At 36.8% G+C, this 18,970-nt stretch overlaps 2 protein-coding genes across 2 annotated transcripts; both read right to left on the bottom strand.

The window, feature by feature from the left end:
* Window positions 1-9,657: 9,657 nt before the first annotated feature.
* Window positions 9,658-10,885, bottom strand: LOC103328675 (uncharacterized). Its single transcript, XM_089049872.1, has 3 exons — window positions 10,868-10,885; window positions 10,442-10,597; window positions 9,658-10,200 (listed from the first exon to the last, which is right to left on the bottom strand). Exons 1-3 carry the CDS (start codon window positions 10,883-10,885, stop codon window positions 9,658-9,660), a joined length of 717 nt encoding a protein of 238 aa, XP_088905998.1.
* Window positions 10,886-17,268: 6,383 nt separating this feature from the next.
* Window positions 17,269-18,302, bottom strand: LOC103328676 (50S ribosomal-like protein). The gene has a single exon (XM_089051419.1). The coding sequence runs from the start codon at window positions 17,917-17,919 to the stop codon at window positions 17,422-17,424; it is 498 nt and encodes a 165-aa protein (XP_088907545.1). The 5' UTR covers window positions 17,920-18,302; the 3' UTR covers window positions 17,269-17,421.
* Between the last annotated feature and the right edge of the window lie 668 nt (window positions 18,303-18,970).

Raw genomic sequence — 18,970 nt, 5'->3', positions numbered from 1 at the left:
TCGTAATGTGGCCTTGTTTGATTTATAAAATTTTATTTACATTTTTGTTTCAAGAGAAAAAAAAAAGGGCTTATAATATATCTCCTTATAAATAAAAAAAATATTTAGCCTACCACTATAAAAATTCCTAGATCCACCATTGCTTAAATTACCATATTATTCATGTATTGGTATCAATAAGTTTGTAAAGAAAGTTGGTGCATCGTAGCATTGTTGAATATGATATGTGTACTTGGAATGCAAGTTGAGGAAAAGAATCTCCCCTTGTAATAAAAATTTAGTCATTAGAGAAAGTTCAAATACGTTGTTAAATCTAAGCCCTCAAACTCACCTTAAGAATCAAAGTAGAGATTACCAAAGAAGCAAACAACACACATACAAAGTGGGAATTGAAGATCTAAAACAATCATGAAAAGAACAATCAACAGTTGATAATATAAAAGACCCCAAAAAAATGAGTAAAAACTAGCAATAACATCTTCAAAGTGCAGTAGTGACCAACTCATCTACATTAATGGGATGATTCATGGTTTTCATCAACAAGATTGGGTAAATCACTCAGCCAAACACTGTGCAAAGGAAACATTTTGTGTTTCCTCAGATGAGAACAAACTTTTCTTGAATCATTGTTTCTTAGGTTGGAATATCCATAACCAAATGTCCTCCACAAAACTTCCTCATTCACACCTTGCCCCAGACGTATTGTGTAGTTTTGTGGTGGATGAGTAGAACACTTAGTCATTAAGTTGGAAAACGTAAGACCCGTGAGCTTAGGAAGCAAGATCGGTGAATAATCCCACATCGTTTGGGGACGGAAAAGTGAAATGCCTAATAAGAGCAGTTGTCATCTCACCTAGTAAGATGCGTTTTAGGCAATATAACATAAGCTTAGGCCCAAAAACAAAACCGTGATGGCCTAGACCCAATTTCTTGCTAGTGGGAGTGGGCTGTGGCAATTTGGTATCAAAGCTAAACCCTGACTGGAAGTATGTCAACGAGGACGTTGGGCCCCAATAGGGTGGATTGTAAAACCCGTGAGATTGGCAAGTAAGATCGGTGAACAATTCCACATCCCTTGAAGAGGGAAAGATGAAGTGCCTTATAGGAGCAGTTGTCATCTCACCTAGGAAGACGTGTTATGGATTTTTGCTTCTTAGTCCAAAGGTGTCCAAGTAATATGGCTATTGAGGAAACTCCAGTGAACCGCATGGCTTATTGGATTAGGGTCATGACATTCCAAATTTCCAATGAACATCCTAAGTTTGGGAAATGCTCTAGATAACTAGAAGAAAACGAGACAAATCATAAGGAATGTGTTCACCGATTTTGTTTTTAATCCTATGATGGTATGGTAAAGTTTCCTACTGGCTTGACAACCATTGGTGGTAAATAAGTCAACTTTCTTTTGTGCATAAGCGTGCCACTAATAACAGTTTAAAACCTTAGCAAACTTCTAAAAAATAGATAACTTGCGCCCGAAGTGACTGACTCTTAAACAAGCAATTGTGAATTTGGGAGAAGAATATCTCCCAAGTAAGTTCTTTTCTTGCCTTAGACTGGTGAGGACTTCACAATTTGTTTATAGTACAAAATTAGTAGTTCTTGCCAAAATAGATAAAAAGAAGACAAACTATTTAGGCAAAACTGCCTATTGCAGGTCTCAAAAGAGAAATGGCAACTCCAAAAAGAGAATGAACATTGGACTTCGATTTTTGCCTGGGTAGCTGCCTCTGAACTGGGCTAGATTGGATGTGTCTATGCTGGATTGAATCGTCAACACCTTCAACTGATGAGTTTCAGCTGAAAATCGATACCAACATTTGAGTTTGGCAGAGCTTCAATTTATTTCAAGCCATGAAAGTCTTGTTGAACAGGTAGAATTGAGGCCTCTTTAGCCTGAAGAGGACAAAAGTGGCTCGATTGATGGTCACTGAGTGGAGCTGTGCTATGGTGCCTGTTCTACTTGACCAAGGCTTTCTATAAACTTGTTGAGGTTTTTATATTTGTAAAAACCAGAACTCGTCTTGACTTGGCTTTGTGATAAACCAAATTTGTAACGAGAGAAATTTCGCTTTGTAAAACTATTTCTCTGAACTGAACTGAAACTAGATATTTGAATTCTAGTTGATTTCTTTCTTGTGGATCAAAGAGCTTTGGTTGCTTTAGGGTCTGAAAGCTTTTGAGATCAATTGATCTTTTTGAGTTTGTCAATTATGACTTTGAGAGTTTTTGTCTTGATTGATTTTTGGTTATCCTTTGATCTGTTCACCTCCTCTCATATTTATAGGAAATGCTGGATTGGGGTTTTTAATTTTTAATAATGTGCGGCAGATCTTTCAAAAAGATATTTTCTTTTTTCAATGTCATAAAAAAGGGAAGTTTGTTATTCTGGCAGAGAAAAACTATCAACAATCAATTTTTATAGAGGTCTTTTCCTTTTTTCTTTTTTTTTGAAAGAAAACCAACTCTCTTTGTTCTCTGTTTGTTCCTTGTAAAAAACACAATCTGCCATAATGGTCAATTTGCTTTTCCTAATGAACAACTTCCTTGCTCCTTACTTATCTCTTGAAAATGTAGCTATGCTTATCTCTTGGAAAGGCAACCTGCTTTGGTGCAGAGCTTCTCTGTATATGAAAAGGGGATTTGATCTTCTTTCTATGGCTGTGTTTCCCTCTTTTCGGCTGAGGCGGCCGACGGAAGGAACTTTTGTATTTTTTTTTTTTTTTTGAGTGCTAGGTGTGCCACCACAAAGCCCCGAATTTGGGCTTGAATGAAATGTGAGTAGATGGATATGTTGCGTTTGAGATCTGACTTTAATCAAACAATTGTTCGGACCGAGCAAGGAACCTCCTCACGGCATGAGTTCTTTCACTACCTCGGGGTCAAGGCTTTATGTGAGTGACCAAATGATGTGGAGTGGGTGGAGATGAAGATTGAAGATGAAACGTAATGAAACGAAGAACAAGGGCATAAAGTAAAGGTGCTTAAACTTAAATATAATTTAAAGACAAATGTATAAAGTAAAGTGCAAAAGATAAATAACATAAAGACGAGAATTAAAGTGCGATAAAATGAATCAAAGCGATAAATAAAGAAATAACGAAATCATAGCAATAAGAACGATAAAGTAAAATGAGCTTGAAATTAAACTTAATTGAAGTGCGATAACAATGAAAAGTAAAGCAATTGAAATGAACTTGAATTTAAATGGCAAGAAAATATAAATTGAACGAGAAATTAAACTTACACTAAGAAAAGGAAGAACTCGTTACACTAAGTGCATGAAAAGTAAAATCATAAGTCTATGAAATGAAAAGTGCAAGACAAGAGATAGGTTTGTCTGTCTGATGTTGTGCCTTCTACCTTCGTTTGATGAAGTTTATATAGGGCATCCATTCAGCCCATGGGACTGGCCATTGAATGGCCAAATGTCAACTATTTTAAAACTCTTTCCTTTTGAAGCCCCCAAAAATCTGTGGATCATATCAGCGGAGATATTATGGTTGCTTGATTTTCTTTCATTTTGGAAAATTATGAATTGTCATCAACCTCCGTCACGTGCACACTGACATCTGAAAATCTTGGGCATGAATCCGTGGCTTGGGCTTGGACCTCTGAGATTTCATCTTGACATATGGTGGAACCTCATGCACTTTGAGTTTTTAGAATTCTAGAGTTGGCTAACCATCCACCAAGGTGGGTGGTATGGGAACTCCAAATATTTGGATATTGGGCTTAGCCCCACCTTGGACTATCTTTGAGTTCCCAAAATATTCAAATATTGGGAACTCGGCGGAAATACCTCCTATCAAACTTCAACTCCCTCGGCCCAACTTTGCTTGCCCAAGTTCTACGAGGATAAGTGTTTGGCCAATTTCGCAAGGATATGCACAGTCACTTTTGCAAGGATACGCCCCACCACTTTTGCAAAGAGAAGCGCCATACCATATTTTTGATAAGGCACCATGGCCTTTGAAGAAAAGATCTCGGCCACCTTTTGAGAAAGCACTTCGGCTTCTAGGAATTCTCGGCCGCTAGGAATTCTTCGGCCGTTAGGAATTCTCGACCACTAGGAATTCTTCGGTAGCTAGGAATTGCGCCACAAGTAATTCTTGCCTGCTAGGAATTCCTGACCACTAGAATTCTCGGCCGCTAAGAATTCTTGGCCACTCAGATTTCTTCCTTGGCAAATTGAGTGAATTTTGACCACCCCCAAATAGGCTACAAAAATGGAGTAGTCCTCCTATAAGACCTGCCTTCATTAAACTCCGTATCACCTCCTCTGTGACAGTTGAAAATTTTGACTTTTCAAAGTCACGTGGGGCTTTTTTTAGAATACATTTTTTAGTAAGAAAAAATCTGTTGACTTGCTTTTTGGAGTTGAGATCAAGTGATGAGAATTTTTTAGAAGCTGGGTTTAATCAAATTTTTTAGAGGTTTTCGACCTGCCTGGTATTAAGTTACCATTAAATGGAAATTTTATTTGTTTATTTTCATGTTTTTAAACCTCTGCCACTTTTGCAAAAACATAGGCTTCCAAAGTCGCTTGGGCTGTTTTTTGGAGACAAGGCCCATTTTTCTGTTTTTCTATTACGGGCCGATTTTCAATTTGCCTCGCCTGTGGAATTCTTTAGGCCCAAATAGAATGCAACATATCAAAATGTAAATTCTAATATGCAAATTCTTTTTTTTTTTTTGGGTATTAATTAGTTTTTGTGTTAATTTTTTTACTAGTAAACATTTTAAAATACTTTTTGCATGTTAGGTTTATATTATTAATTTTTTTTTCCAAACAAGTGGATGTAAAATATTTTGAATTGGAAAAAATATGATTTCATTCAATAAGATGAAATTTTTAAAAGATAAGTGTTTACAATTGAATGTTGTAGGAGCTTTTTTGTTCCGTTAGCTACTAATGGGCCTAGACTGCTGTAAATAGAAATGGGTGAATTGGCCCCTGTGTCTGAGTTCAAGAATCAAACCCCCGAGTGCTTTAAAAGGGTTGTGGAGGCTTTAAAAGGGTTATGGAGGCTTTAAAAGGGTTGTGGAGCCTTAGGAAATACATTGGTCTCCTTCACGAACAAAACCAACAGTTGCTTACAAATAAATATATGGCTTGGCTTGAGAAGCTTATGGCATGGAAGCTAAGCATTCATGAGTTTAGCATAAGAGAGAGAGAGAGAGAGAGAGAGAGAGAGAGAGCTTGGATTTCCTATGAGAAACAGGGGTTCAAAGTAAAGGGATAAGGAATTTTGAGAGAATTTGTTGAGGAGAGAGAGAGAGAGAGAGAGAGAGAGAGAGAGAGAGAGAGAGAGAGAGAGAGAGATGAGGGAGGAGTAGTGGGTGGTTTGAGCGATTTTCCAGCAGTTTGACGAAAGCTTCGTCAAGCTCTGGAAAGGATTGCCAGAAGAGAAGATTGGAAGATATAGAGGAAATAGGGCTCAAAATTGAAGGGTTCCAGGGATAAGAAGTGATGCTTACTATATCTGGATGTGGGTGTGTTGATGGGTAGGAGATGCTCCTTTTTATAGGCACGGGAAGCTCCTTCTTCCCAAGACCCTAGCTGGTTTCTCCCCAATCTGCCAAGTCTTCTCTTCCTTCGATTCATCCTCATTTTTGAGAAATCCTTCTCAGTCCAAACACATATAGAAAGATTTTTAGGAGCTCTACAGCCTTCCTGCAACTATTCCAGTGGCCATCTCTTAGCTTTGGCTACCACCTCTCATTCTTTCCTCCCCTATTTCATGGCAAGAGCTAGTAGGAGAAAGAAATGGGTTAGGGCATTGGTTTGAAGGGTGTTTTTTCTCCTAGCAACCTGTGCGCACTAATACCCTTTGGTTTTTTGAATGGTCTGCCTTGAGGTTTGCCTTTGATCGCTTGCTGAAGTCTCCCAACAGTTTACATACATGGGCAACCCTTGGCCTTTGTCGTGGATTTTGTCTCTAGCCATGTGCTGAAGACTTTCAGATATTTTCTTGGTTATTTGGGCCATCCTAGGGTGATGAGTTAGTCTACTAAGGGAATAGGCCAACTTCCTAAAGTGATGGACTAATTTTATTAAGGTGATGGGCCAACTTTCTAAAGTAATGGGTTATCTTTTTCTCTCTTTTATGCTTACCCACACATTTGGGCTCAAGAAATTTGCTCAAGTTTTGGGGCTCCCAAGCAGTCCAAAACTTCTTTTTCTTGGCTCATCAATGGGCCTCATGAATGCTCGTTACCATCCATACCACAACCCACTCAGGAAGCCCCGAGCATTTGCGTGGCTTGGGCCCACTTAAGCTTATAGCGTGCCTAGGTGCAAAATGAGGGTTTTTTGCTTGGCATTGTATGTCGATTGGCGTGCTTGAATTTTATCGTTTTGAAAAGGGATATAATGCTTGACGGGATAATTAGCTTGGGCTCATAGAGCCACTACATTTTATAGGCTCATTTCAATTCGTAGCATGATGGATTGCATATTTATTTGGCATGACACGTGGATCATGGCTCGTGCGAGCGTGTATGACAAACTTTTGCGTGCTCCAATTCAGGTCTCTTCTTAAATAAGTATTGCACTGGGCAAGAAATTTACTTGGGCCTGACCTTGGATTTTTTGGGCCTCAACAAATGTATTAATAAATATCAAAAGGATTACATGGTTTTTTTTCTTTTTCTAATTTTTAGGTGTTTAGTTTTGAATGTTTTGGACCATTGGATGATTATGTATTTATTTTACAAATTTTGTGGATGGGTTGGTAGAAGAAACAAGAACTTTGCAACTATATTTTTTTTCCTTTAATCCGATTTATTGTTTAATAGCAATTGTCTCATTTTGTGCTTGTTGCACTATATTTTTTACAAAGAAAATTTGTAAATAATATTTAAAAACTAAAAGAAAAAAAAGAGTGATGTGCCTCATGGCAGCAAGTTTAGAGTCAAATGTCCCACTTTAGCCCACTTTCAAAAGGAAAACAAAGAAAAAAAGAAGGAAAAATGGTGGGATGAGAATTAACAAGTTATCTCCTACTACTCCATTCATAAAAACAGCGGCACACTCAGTAAAGGAACATGCTCCGTCAATTGCTACTCACCTTTTTGCCTATAAAAAGGTATGAACCAAAGGCTTAAAAGGGTGGAGGCAAAAGCAAAAGGAGAAGAACCCAAGGGCTGCCTAATTTTCAGAAAAACAAAAGGTGAAGAACAGAAGGGTTGTTTGAATCCAAGGAGAAGCAAAGAGAAAAGCCCGCAAAAACAAAGAAAGATCAAAAGAAGGTTCTGTCAAGAACAGAGAGGACGCTACATAGCGAGAACGAGTAGGGGAGACTTGTGTTAGAAAATTACAATATTTATATTTAATTTTTTTAATAATTGAATGGAAATTAAATTGTGGGCCCGTGACTTTAAGTACATGACTTTTACGAATTGGTATGTATCAATTGGGAATAGTCATGTTCTTAACATAGGAAAAATAAAATATTATTTACTTTTTTTGTGAATGAAATAATAATACTTTATGTGAAAAGTTGCATTGTTTCATAGTAATTGAAATATTGCACTTCTTAGCTTATGGTTGTAACTTTGTTGATATTTTTCAATTACATCTTTTCTGAGCAGAGGCCTTGTTGCCTATAAATAGAGAATGTCCTACAACATTTCATTCATCCAATTGTCATTCGACAATAGTAGTTTTTAGAGCATTCATAACATTGTATTTTCATAAATATAGTGAGTTAGTAAGAGAGAGTTCATACACAAGTTTGAGTTCGCTTTTCTTGGGAATTGTAGTGCTACTTCAACAAGAAGTCGATCGTTTTATCCTAGAAGACATTTGCCAAGCAAATCCTAAAAGCACCTATGAGGAGGTAATTTCGTCTTAAGAAGATAGAACCAAGTTTTAGACTCTATCATCTATAAATATAGCAATTATCTTTATTTTTTTTAACCAACAATATGTATATCAGGGAGACTTGATCAAGGAAAAGAAAGTTTTATAAATTAAAATTAGTCAGTCCAAAATTCCAATATGTCAGTTAAGAAATAATTGATATAAAAGTACACCACTTCTTGTTTTCTTTTTGACACTAACACCTTCGTTGATTTCCAAGTCTGAAATCTCTAAATAATGCGAAACAAACAAATTCACTCCAAATAAATTCCTAACGTTTGAACTATGTTCGATTTGATTCAGCCAAGAACATGTAGAGACTCAATCCATATGCAACCACAAACCCAGATTCATCCAAATTCCATACTCAACTCATATCACAACAAATTCTTTTAAGGGGTCATTCACTTCTCAAAAGTCCAATTAAATTCTCTAAAGAACTATGAGTGGCTTGATCCCTCAAAAGGGATACGTAGGCAATTTGGGGTCCAACCTAGGTGTAGTTGCAAACTTAAACAAACACACAAAACCCCCAATTACATTTTATTCATGTTAGAATCAAAGGATGTTCTCTTTTAACAAGAGATTGTAGCTAAAATAATAAAAATTCATTTATGTCATTGACAAGAGTGAGATTATGTTGGGTGAAGGTTCATACAAATTACTTGTCCAATTTTGGCCTAACAATGCTTAAACAATAGTCCAAGATATATGAAATAAAGAGAAAAGATTCTAAACAATATTTAGGAGACCTTCCTCTTATAACCCTCATATCCTAAACACTTTCTAGTCATAGAATTATCAACTAGTCATTGATAACCAACAAAAACCGGTACATATAATGTCTGCTCTATTGGGAGGATGATTGGTCTCAACTCATTTGTGTAGAGACGCTAAGACAAGTATGTAGGTGCTCAGTGGATAGTGATTTCACTAAACACAATCAATCAAGAGTTCTTGTATGAAAGTTTCACTTACATGTCAAACAAGAAACTTTGGGTTGCAAAATTGCAAAGTAGTCCTTAGTCTTTTTGATAGTACAATATATATAAACATGTATTGGCCACATATATGCCTCATGTATTCTTGGGACCCTCTCAATTGGTTCATAGAGGCATGTTAGTGTAAAATAAGGAATCTATATCCCCAATAAAGAGAGAGAATGCTCTAAGATATGATTAAAGAAAACTCTGATGAAATTGTCAAGCATGACTTAAAAAAGAAGTTTTAATATGCTAATATAAATCATATGAAAGTGAGTGAATCACAACATGGGCTTGACATGAATTATCCATACCATAATAATGTGATTGGGAGTATTGAAATAGAGAATGACTGTATTACATTGTAATTCTAATTGAATAGATTTTTTCTATTCTAGTTTGCTTGGGTAGTCATGACATACTGCTAAATGTGACTCATGGCTTATGGAAGCCCTTAGGCCTTCTCCAACCCAGGGCTAAACCCAAATTTTCCCCCTCCAAAAAGTCACTATTTGGATTTTGCCCGGACTCAAATGATTTTTTCTCCCAACCCTCTAGACTCAAATTTTAAGTCCGCAACTTTATTAAATTGTTTAAGAATAGTTTAAGTCTAATTTTTTTTTTAATGGAAAACTTTTCTTCATTTAATCTTTTTAAATAACATCATAATTTAATTTTTTGAACAATTTGACCTAAAAAAAAATTGAAATTCCATGAGTTTAGTTTTATTCCAAAAGTAAACACACAACAAAAAAAAAAACACAACATAATTGAAACACAAAATGAGGATTGAAACAATTGTCGACCTCATTCACCATCTCCAAAGCTCCTCCAAAGGTGATTGATCAAATTATGTCGAAGACTCTGATGCACATGTGGAGATCGAACTCTATTATGACGAATCATGTAATCAGAGAGAGTCTGCCTATCTTGGTGGTACTCATATGTAATGCTTGGCTCCAACTCATATTGTCTTGCTCTGGCCCTCCTGGATCGTTGTGGACACATATTCTCTTCATCAAATTCCTCTTCAACATATTCGTACTCATCCTCCACAATCATGTTGTGCAAAATTATACACGTCATCATGATTGAGTGGAGGTTATCCTTGCACCACATACGTGCAGGGCCCCGAACAATAACCCATCGAGCCTGTAGTATTCCAAATGCTCTTTCAACATCCTTCATGTACGCTTCTTGCATTTGTGCAAAAAGCCTCTTCTTTGGGTTATCAGGAGAAGAGATGGTCTTCACCAAAGTAGCCCAACGGGGGTAGATCCCATCTGCCAAATAGTAGCCCAAATGGTATTGATTTTCATTGACAATATATTCAACATAAGGAGCCACTCCCTGTACCACATCATTGAACAATGGAGAACGAGCTTAAATATTGTTATCATTGTTGGATCCAACGGCTCCAAAAAAGGCATGCCATATCCATGTGCCGTACGAGGCCACGACCTCTAGCACAACAATGGTTTTTTTTTTTGTGATCGGTAAACTGTCCTACCCAAGAAGATGGGCAATTCTTCCATTCTCAGTGCATGCAGTCAAGACTTCCTAACATGCCTAGGAAGCCTCGACTGCTTGCCTTGTGCAATAGCTTGTAAAGGTCAGCTGGATTTGGAGACTTGAGGTAACATTGGCCATACACGGCTTCAATAGTGCAACAAAACTTACAGAGTGACTCAAGAGTTGTGCTTTCACCCAATCTACAGTACTCGTCAGTGGCATCAGCTGAGCATCCCTATGCGAGCATACGAAATACAGCAGTTAACTTTTGCTCATGGGATAGCCCTTGTCGGCTGAGCTCGTCTTTTTTTTTTGTGGCAAAAGTATGGCTCGTGGTTGACAATATCATTCAAGATGTAGTAAAACAACTCTTTCCTCATTTGGAACCGCCTACGAAAGTCGGTAGTATTAAAATGTGGCCTTTCAACAAAGTAGTCGGACATGAGATTGCAATAGTGATCTTCCCTCTCACGGTTCTTCTACATACGGCCGACTACCGACCCACCATGTTTGGTGGCTTCATTCTTCAGTGAAGTATGGTGGACAATGGTTTCTATCACTCTCTAATGATGTTCTTCATCATCTGAATCATCATCATCAAACATAAAGGAAAAGATGGTCTTGCCACGGTTATCCATTGAAAACTTCAAATGATATGAAAAGTATGAGAATGAAGAAGATGATGTGCTTGAAATTATATCATAAGTATGAGAATGAAAGAGATTGATGAAATTGACAAAGGAAAAATAAATTGACAAATAGAAAATATGTTTTTGGTAGATTAATTGAGAAATGAGTGAGTATTTATAGAGTTTGGAGTGAGTTTTGGGGTTGGATCTGATTTGGATTAATTTAAAATATTATTTTAACCGTTGGATTTAAATTTCAGCCGTTTGCTCTTTTTTTTTACTGTTAAAATAGCTTAGATTTAATCTAGATCGTTAATTTAAAGTTACTATTGGAATTTTTTTTTAAAGAATATTTGAATTGCAACGCCACTTTAAGCTAGAATAAAGCTAGCACTGTGGGCCCAGTCTATTTTTAAAGATACTATTAGATTTATAAAAAATAAAATAAAATAAAATAAAGAGACATTGGAATTGCAACGGCCACTTCACCACGAGCAGACACGTGGCATGGGCAACATGACATACCCACAGAGCTAGAGAAATTATAGAATGATATCTTATCACATCAGTATTTCCATTCAAAATATGTCATATGTCATTTTTTTAATTATAATTTTTTGTACATATGGATTTAATACTTTCTTTTTAACGTTAGAATAAGATTTTTTTATTTTAAAAAAGAAAGAACCCAAAGAAGCCGCCGGAAACCACCTTCCCACCACAACCCAATCCCCATCCTCGCACTTCTTCCACCCAACCCAATAGTCCATGGGACTCGACAGGTTTCTGTAGCGTGCTGATTATTTCTTTTTGGGTTTGTTGATACTCATTTCTACATAAACCACAAAGGAAATAATCAGTTTTTGTTATTTCCAGTGATTTCTTTATGTGGTTCTTATTGTAGATTAACTAGGTGGCCAACCAAAACCCTTGGGCGATTGGGTTGGGTGGTTGGTAGTGCAAGGTAGGAAGATTTGGGTTGTCGTGGGAGTTGGTTTCCGTCGTCTTTGGTTTTTTCGTTTTGTAAATATTATTCTAGAGGGCAAAAGTCCAGCTGTAAAATAAAACACTATAAATTTTTAAAAAATAGCACATGGCATATTTTGAATAGAAGTACTACTAGCTGACGTGGTAGTACAATATCATTCTATAATTTCTCCCAGAGCTGGTCCCAGATTTTTCTCATGCACATATGTGCCACCTCAGCGTGGGCTCCACTAAATAGTTTTGGGTCCAGGCAAAACTTGGACTGGTATTTGAGTTTTTCCAAATTTTGGGTCCTTCATTTTCTTGGGTTGTGAGAGATTTTAGGCAATAATTTGGGATATTTTTGGTTTAGGTCCTTGAGTTGGAGATGACCTTAGGATTAACTATAATGATCCTCACTTGTAGAGAAAATTAAAAGGAAATTTTAATTCACAATCAATTAATAAGAGTTCTAATCCCATTACCTCCTAATTAGAACATAATAGATTCACACACAGTTAAACATAAGTTTTGGGAAAACATAAGGGCATGTCATGATGGACCTTAAAATAGGATTCAGATTCTTAGGCCCATTGGGCCTTAACTAATTGGGCTTGGGACATAAGTTGGATGACAACTATTAACCAAGGAAGCCCAAAATGCCCACTCACAAGGCTAGGCAGACCAAGCATAGAGGAGTGAGTGAGTCACTTGTTTTGAGGCTCATATTTAAGGAAACTTATGTCTTCATCTCATCGTAGGGTTGTTGCATTCTTTACGAGTCCTCCAAGCTTAAACTGGCCACCTTAGAGAGAGATTGCAAGCACCTTCTTCTCTCTAAGGTATGTCATCTTCTTCCCATTCGAAAGGTTTGAAAGCACGCTTCAAAGGTAACCTCCTTCATCTTCCATCAGGTAATTCTTCAAATCATGATAATATTTATGAATTAATGGTTTTGGAATAAAAAATTAAATAGTGGACCATCGAAATTTTAAAAGTTAAATCGGACTACTTTTAAAATTAATTATTTAATATTTTAATGGCATGTGTTTCGCTGATTTGCTGAAGAGTCATACTTCTTGTATTTTAAAAATGAAAATTGTAAAACTTTTTAAATTATCACATCAATATAATTTCCTATTTATTCGAAGAAAGAAGAAGACATGCTAATTAGTTTTTTTTTTTCTCTTATTGGAGATACACTAAAATATTGTTTAGGCTTTTATCTTTTAACATCTAATCCTATAAAGGCCAAGCAGGGGCGGTTCTGTGCACAGGACAAATTGGGTGCCCGCCCTAATTTATAAAATATTAAAAAAATAAAAAAAAAAACTACATATGTTATAACATAAGTCCAGCTCAAAATTAAAAAAATTAAAAGCAAACCTTACACACATGCTGCCCATCTAGGTGGTCCCGTATCTTCTCTCCCCTCTTTTGGCTATGCGACATCAGCTTGTTTCTCTCTCTTTTAGCTACTCAACATCAGCTGCTTCTTTCTCCCTCTATTTTCTATATATCTTTAATTATAGTTTTAATTTAAAATTGAGTATTGTAGGTTTTATTTAGGAATGAAAGAGAGTTTGCTAATGCATCGAAAATTAAGGAATTTAAGAGTTCTAAGCCTCGTATGGTTAAATTTTAGATTTAAAATAGTGTTCTTTTGTATTGCATTTACTTTTGGTTTACTTTTAGTTTTTTTATTTATTGAACTTTTATTTATGGATAGAGATGCATTTGAAGGTAAGACTCATTACATATTCCCTAAATTTGTGTATCTTTTTATGTTTATTAATGAATCACTCATACCGTCAAGTTTAATATGTAAGTTTTGCCCAACTAGCTTTCGAATCCTAGAACCGCCACTAAGGCCAAGCACTCAAGTTTCATTCGGCACAAGTGAATTTCTGTTGAAGACGTTTTTATCAAAACCATTAATTATCCTTATGGGTCAGTTATCTTTCTTTCTTTTTCTAGATGTTGTCTTTGGAGGCTCTGTTGCTGAATATATTGGGCATAAGTGTTTTAACCAGCTAGAATTTTCAGCTGATAAGAGTTATGTAATTAAATTGAATGGCTTACTTCAACAATTATCTGAGAAGTATAGTCATGGTCAACAAAGTGGCATCAGATATAGTAAAAGTACTTATATTCATGGGCTATCACAATGTTGGAGTAACAGCTCCCGCTCTGTTTGCAGAAGTTGTATCAGGTTTGCAATACAAATCGATTCGCATTCTCTGCTTAAAAAGAAAGGAGTTATAACTTGGTATGATGACTGCCTCTTAAAATACTCAAATGAACATTTCTTGGATAGGAGTGACACAGTAATGGCATTTTTGTGATGAATAGAACCCTCCTGATCATCCCTTGTTGCTTTATCATAAAGTTCATGACTTGATAGCCCAATTATGTTGTAAGGCTTATGTTAATAAATTCTTGTATACTCATGGAATCTACAGCTTGGTGTATCGAATAATTCAGTTTATGGTGTTGCTCAATGTACTGGAGACCTTACTAGTATAGAAGAATTGCTTTGATGTTTCAATGAGACAACTTCTAAATCAAAGTTATGAATTAAGTGGTGGTCGTGCTTATTTAGTAGTTGTTATATTAGATTCGAACTTTACCCCTTCATCTATATTATGAGTAAACAAATTATATAATCATTAGGTATAAAAGGGCTAATGGGGTCTAGCTTAGTGAAAAATGGCCTTAACTTGCATACTAGAGGTCTTAGGTTTGAACTCTTATAGAACCTTTTTTTTTTTTTTTTAGGGGGTCAATCAATGTTCATTAAAACCCCAAAAATAGGAAGGAAACAAACAGAGAAAACAAGAGCCAAAAATGCCAAATGCATAAATAAAGTACCACAAGCCAAAAATGCCAAATGCATAAATAAAGTACCACAAGCACATGAAAGATTACACTAAAAACCAATACAGTCTAGTATAACAAATCTTTCCTGCATAAAATCAAAACAAAGCCACCGTTGCAGCAATGGGATCGAAGACCACACCAATATTGCCACAAAGGAGGGGATTCACATCCTCTGCATAGGTTAGCATAGCTACACATAAAGACCCACCGATCTTACATCAAGAACAAAATTTCCCCGAAAAACATAAACACATCAGCACAAGAACATTCCTCCAAGAGTCACTTTCTGCTTTACACTCAAGTCCGCTTGTGCACGAAGAAGAAAACAGCAACCAATCACAACAACACCATGGTATATACCAATGGATCGAAATCAAGGGAATGGAGAGTATTGGCGCAAGCACCAGAGCTAGAACCGGCAGCAAGAGCTCTTTATACAATCTGATAAAACACAACAAAGTGCTTAAAGAAGCAGTTGTTGTATCCCAATGGAGAAACCATATCCAGAAGAAGGAGAAAGCAATAGTAAGATAGGGGATGTTGAGGGAGAAGTAAATCTAGTTGAAGGGGGTGTTTGGCCAAGAAAGGAGGACACAGAATTGGCTTGAATCTCAACCTAGAGCACAAGGCTCAAGCAGTCACCAGGAGAAGCAACCAACTCTCAAAGACAACCACCAACACAGCCAAACAGGCTCAAACACAAAATAAGACCAGCCCCACAAAAGAAATCCAAGGCAGGGGAGGTTGAGAGCTGGCAGAAACGAAAGAGAAGGGGGGGGAGAAGAGGGACAGTCCTCCTCCCCCAATGGAGCCGTGCGGCACTGAGAAGAAAAAGGGGGGCGCTATGTTTTTTATTAATGTTTTACCCCTATCCCATTTCCCTTTTCTCCCACATCCACCCTATTTTTTCTCAATGAGTTTAAATTATATTTTGTAACATATCCAACACATGCATAGCATAAGTGCTAGTTCTATTTTATCTTACAATTGGGCAATTTTGCTATTTCATATTCTATAAGTTCAAGCCAAGAAAATAGAATAAACTTATACTAAAAAAAGTTGGTCACCACTGAAATATACGTTCATATGAATTTGAATCAAAACGAATTCACCTCATTACCTAGCCTTTAAACCTTGTGCCTCCGAAATTTTTAAGGCCTTAGGCGTCCTTTGAACAAAATAAAAGAGAAGTGGTATTTATATATAATCCAAAGTTATACAAAATATAACTTTGAAGCAATAATCCAAAGGACATTTCTACATTATTTATTTGATAATCCACTTAACAAGTCTTTAGTTTTTCCACCATTATACAAGTGTCATATACATTGAAGCAATAATGCCCATCACTTCAAAAAAAAAAAATATTCTTTCTATTTTTACATTGGCTTGCTTTGCATCCAAGTTTAATGTTAGAAGGTCAAGCTCATTAGTGAAATTATTCTCAAGATGGCATGCGCAATACTGAATTAGTATGTAATCCAACAAGAAGATCATCCAAAAACAAATCTATTCATATCACTCCATCAAGCCCAAGGAAAAAAAGTACTTTAAAAAACAATGGTCAGTGCTCAAACATATGGTCTTGAATCCAAACAAATCAGTTCATCATAAAATCTAGATTTCGAACCCAAAAAAAATCATAAAATCTAGATCTTTCTGTTTGAGATCCAAACAAAATAAAAATATGGTTAGATTGTGTATTTGTGTTGTAAATCATGATTACAGATTTCGTAAGCGTGAAAGGATTTGAAGCACAACCAAGAAAGAGTAAGCCGTGCATTATTATGCTCTATAGCTTCTATAATAGCCCACTAGTGTAGTGTTGGGTCCCGTTCCCTTGGTATAAAGTTTTGATATATAATGCCAGTGACTTATAACTCAATTGATCGAGTTCTTTCACTTGCATAATGTTAGTGGGTTATAACTCAATTGGTTGCGTTCTTCCACCTCTATTCACATGGTTCAAAACTTTTAAACACTCAATAAATATTTGTGTGCAAACCCTCTACCCGAGATTAATGCACAATATTCGTATCCATTTTTGCCGAACTTTGTCCCCATCATCTTCAATGACCCAACCCCACCCACCGTCAAATTTCATTTAACTAACACGTTCATTTACTTTTGTTAGGTTTAATCAGCACATTTAAAAAATATGAAGAAAGATTGCTTTTTTTTTTCGTCTGGAATTAAGAAAGACTGTTGTTCCTACAGAAAATCCCACAACCTACCATGCTTTTAATAATAAGATCTAAACGTACATCCGAATCTAGCTGATAAAATACGCCGCTGCTGCTCTCACGTTCTGTGGTCAGTTTCGTCGCAAAGCAAAGGCCGTTAGAGATGCTCTAACTCTAAGGCCCGTTACGTCGTGATCAGTGCGCTAGCGACACCCGGCGCACGTAAGCAACAAACGGCGCCAAAATAATATTATAATCCCATTAGTTATTTTATTTATTTATATTTCTAATCTAAAATTACACTCCGAGAGTAGCAAAAATTAATATTTCCAAGAACCAAAAAAGAAAAAAATAATTAAAATTTTGGAATTATCCGTGCATCCACAGAAAATTGAGAACGCCTACTCGGGGATGGTGACGAGCACAGGCCGCCAAGCTCGTTTCAGTAATCTACATCGAAACGACGCCGCTAGTGGCCGAAGCGACATGCCTGCACCGCGCCGGCTCGCGAAGCCACCAGAACCGACACCACCGACACTTCCGGTCGCCGACAACAACCCTCGCTCTTCTTCTTGTTCAATTCCTCGGCTCCTATCCGAAACCCTATCTTCTAAAGGCGGCGAGGAGACGAAGAGGTCCTTAAGCTTGTGCCGAACCTTCGCGACCTCCTTGCTCTTCTGCGGCCGATCATCGTCGTCGTCTTCGTCGTCGCCGTTGATTACTGGAGGGTCGGAGTTGCTTCGGCTAGTAAATCGGCGGCGGTCGGTGCGGGAGAGGAACATTCTTAGGGTTTTGCGGCGGCGGAGGTGAATGACTGGGCTAGCGGATGGACTCCGGGTGGGGCTTCCGGCTACGGCGCATTGGGTGGCTAAGAGCTTGAATTTCTGCAAGGTCGCCATGAATTTGGAGAAGTTTTAGTGTAAATTCGTTGTTAATTGGAGAGAGAAGGCGAGATCTGATCTGAGGAGGCCATGGGAGGATCAGGATGGGATTGCTTTATTCACTGTTCGGAGTGAGCAAGTGGAGCTGAAAAATGCGTTCTTTTTAAGAATATTTTAATATTTTATTGGGTAGAGATAGAGAAGAGAGAAGAGAGAAGAGAGAAAAGAGAAGAACTGGAATTTGATATTGGAGGGTGGGGCTCTGGAGAAACAAATGAGTGAACAAGAGGAAGAAGGAAACGGCTTTATGGATTCTTCTGTCTTGTGTAACTTTTGCTTTCGGTCATGGGCCTCTTGGACTCTTTGGCTTCTTCTTGGGGCTATTTGGCTTGCAGGCCATCTATGCTTCCACGTGGCGGCCTTTGAGGGGATGTTTGCTTGTTGATTGGAATCTTAGAACAGATGAGTCGGCTGAAGCCAAGAATTTTGTTCTTATTTTGGGGACGGATTTGTTGAATTGATTTTGATATTCTTGTTTGTTTTTAAGTCTTGCTTTTGGTTAATGATGACGAAAGGAGAGTTGGAAACCGAATTTCGCTATTGTTGGATCTCAACCAATCAGTAATGTCACGCGTTTTCCTTAAGACCCAAATATTAACTCATCGTGTCGAAATATATAAACACAAATTAATAGCGCATTTACTAATAATTTCATGTCGTATTTACTTTTTTTTTACTGTGTTGACAAAATGTATTAAAAATATATATCTTTTAATGCACTAGAAACTTATTTGTACTGCCTTACAAAACAAATGTCCACGCATATTATTAAAAAGAATATTAATAAAAGATGAATTTATAAGCTTTAGAATTTTAAAAAATAAAATTAACTTTCACAAAGAAAGTGTCACTATCGTATTAAACATGTTTCGAAAATTAACAATGATTGGTTAATAGATGTCTATTTTCGTGTCAAACCGTTATACATCCAACTCGACATGACTAAAGCTAATATAAATATATTTAATTTTTAGCGTTGATCCGCCATAAACCCTAAATTCTAAATTTG

This window comes from Prunus mume, linkage group LG4 (assembly GCF_029339155.1).
Source record: "Prunus mume cultivar Tortuosa linkage group LG4, ASM2933915v1, whole genome shotgun sequence".
NCBI lineage: Eukaryota > Viridiplantae > Streptophyta > Magnoliopsida > Rosales > Rosaceae > Prunus > Prunus mume.
Note: the sequence above shows the minus strand (reverse complement) of the source record. Positions and strands in the feature narration are given on the sequence as shown.

Bases quoted from the DNA above. Each gene is read 5' to 3' on its own strand.
- LOC103328676 (XM_089051419.1), bottom strand. From the start codon at position 17,919: ATGGCGACCTTGCAGAAATTCAAGCTCTTAGCCACCCAATGCGCCGTA.
- LOC103328675 (XM_089049872.1), bottom strand. The intron at 10,201-10,441 runs GCAAGCAGTCGA...GATGTGGTACAG, and splicing joins TTTACAAGCTATTGCACAAG to GGAGTGGCTCCTTATGTTGA.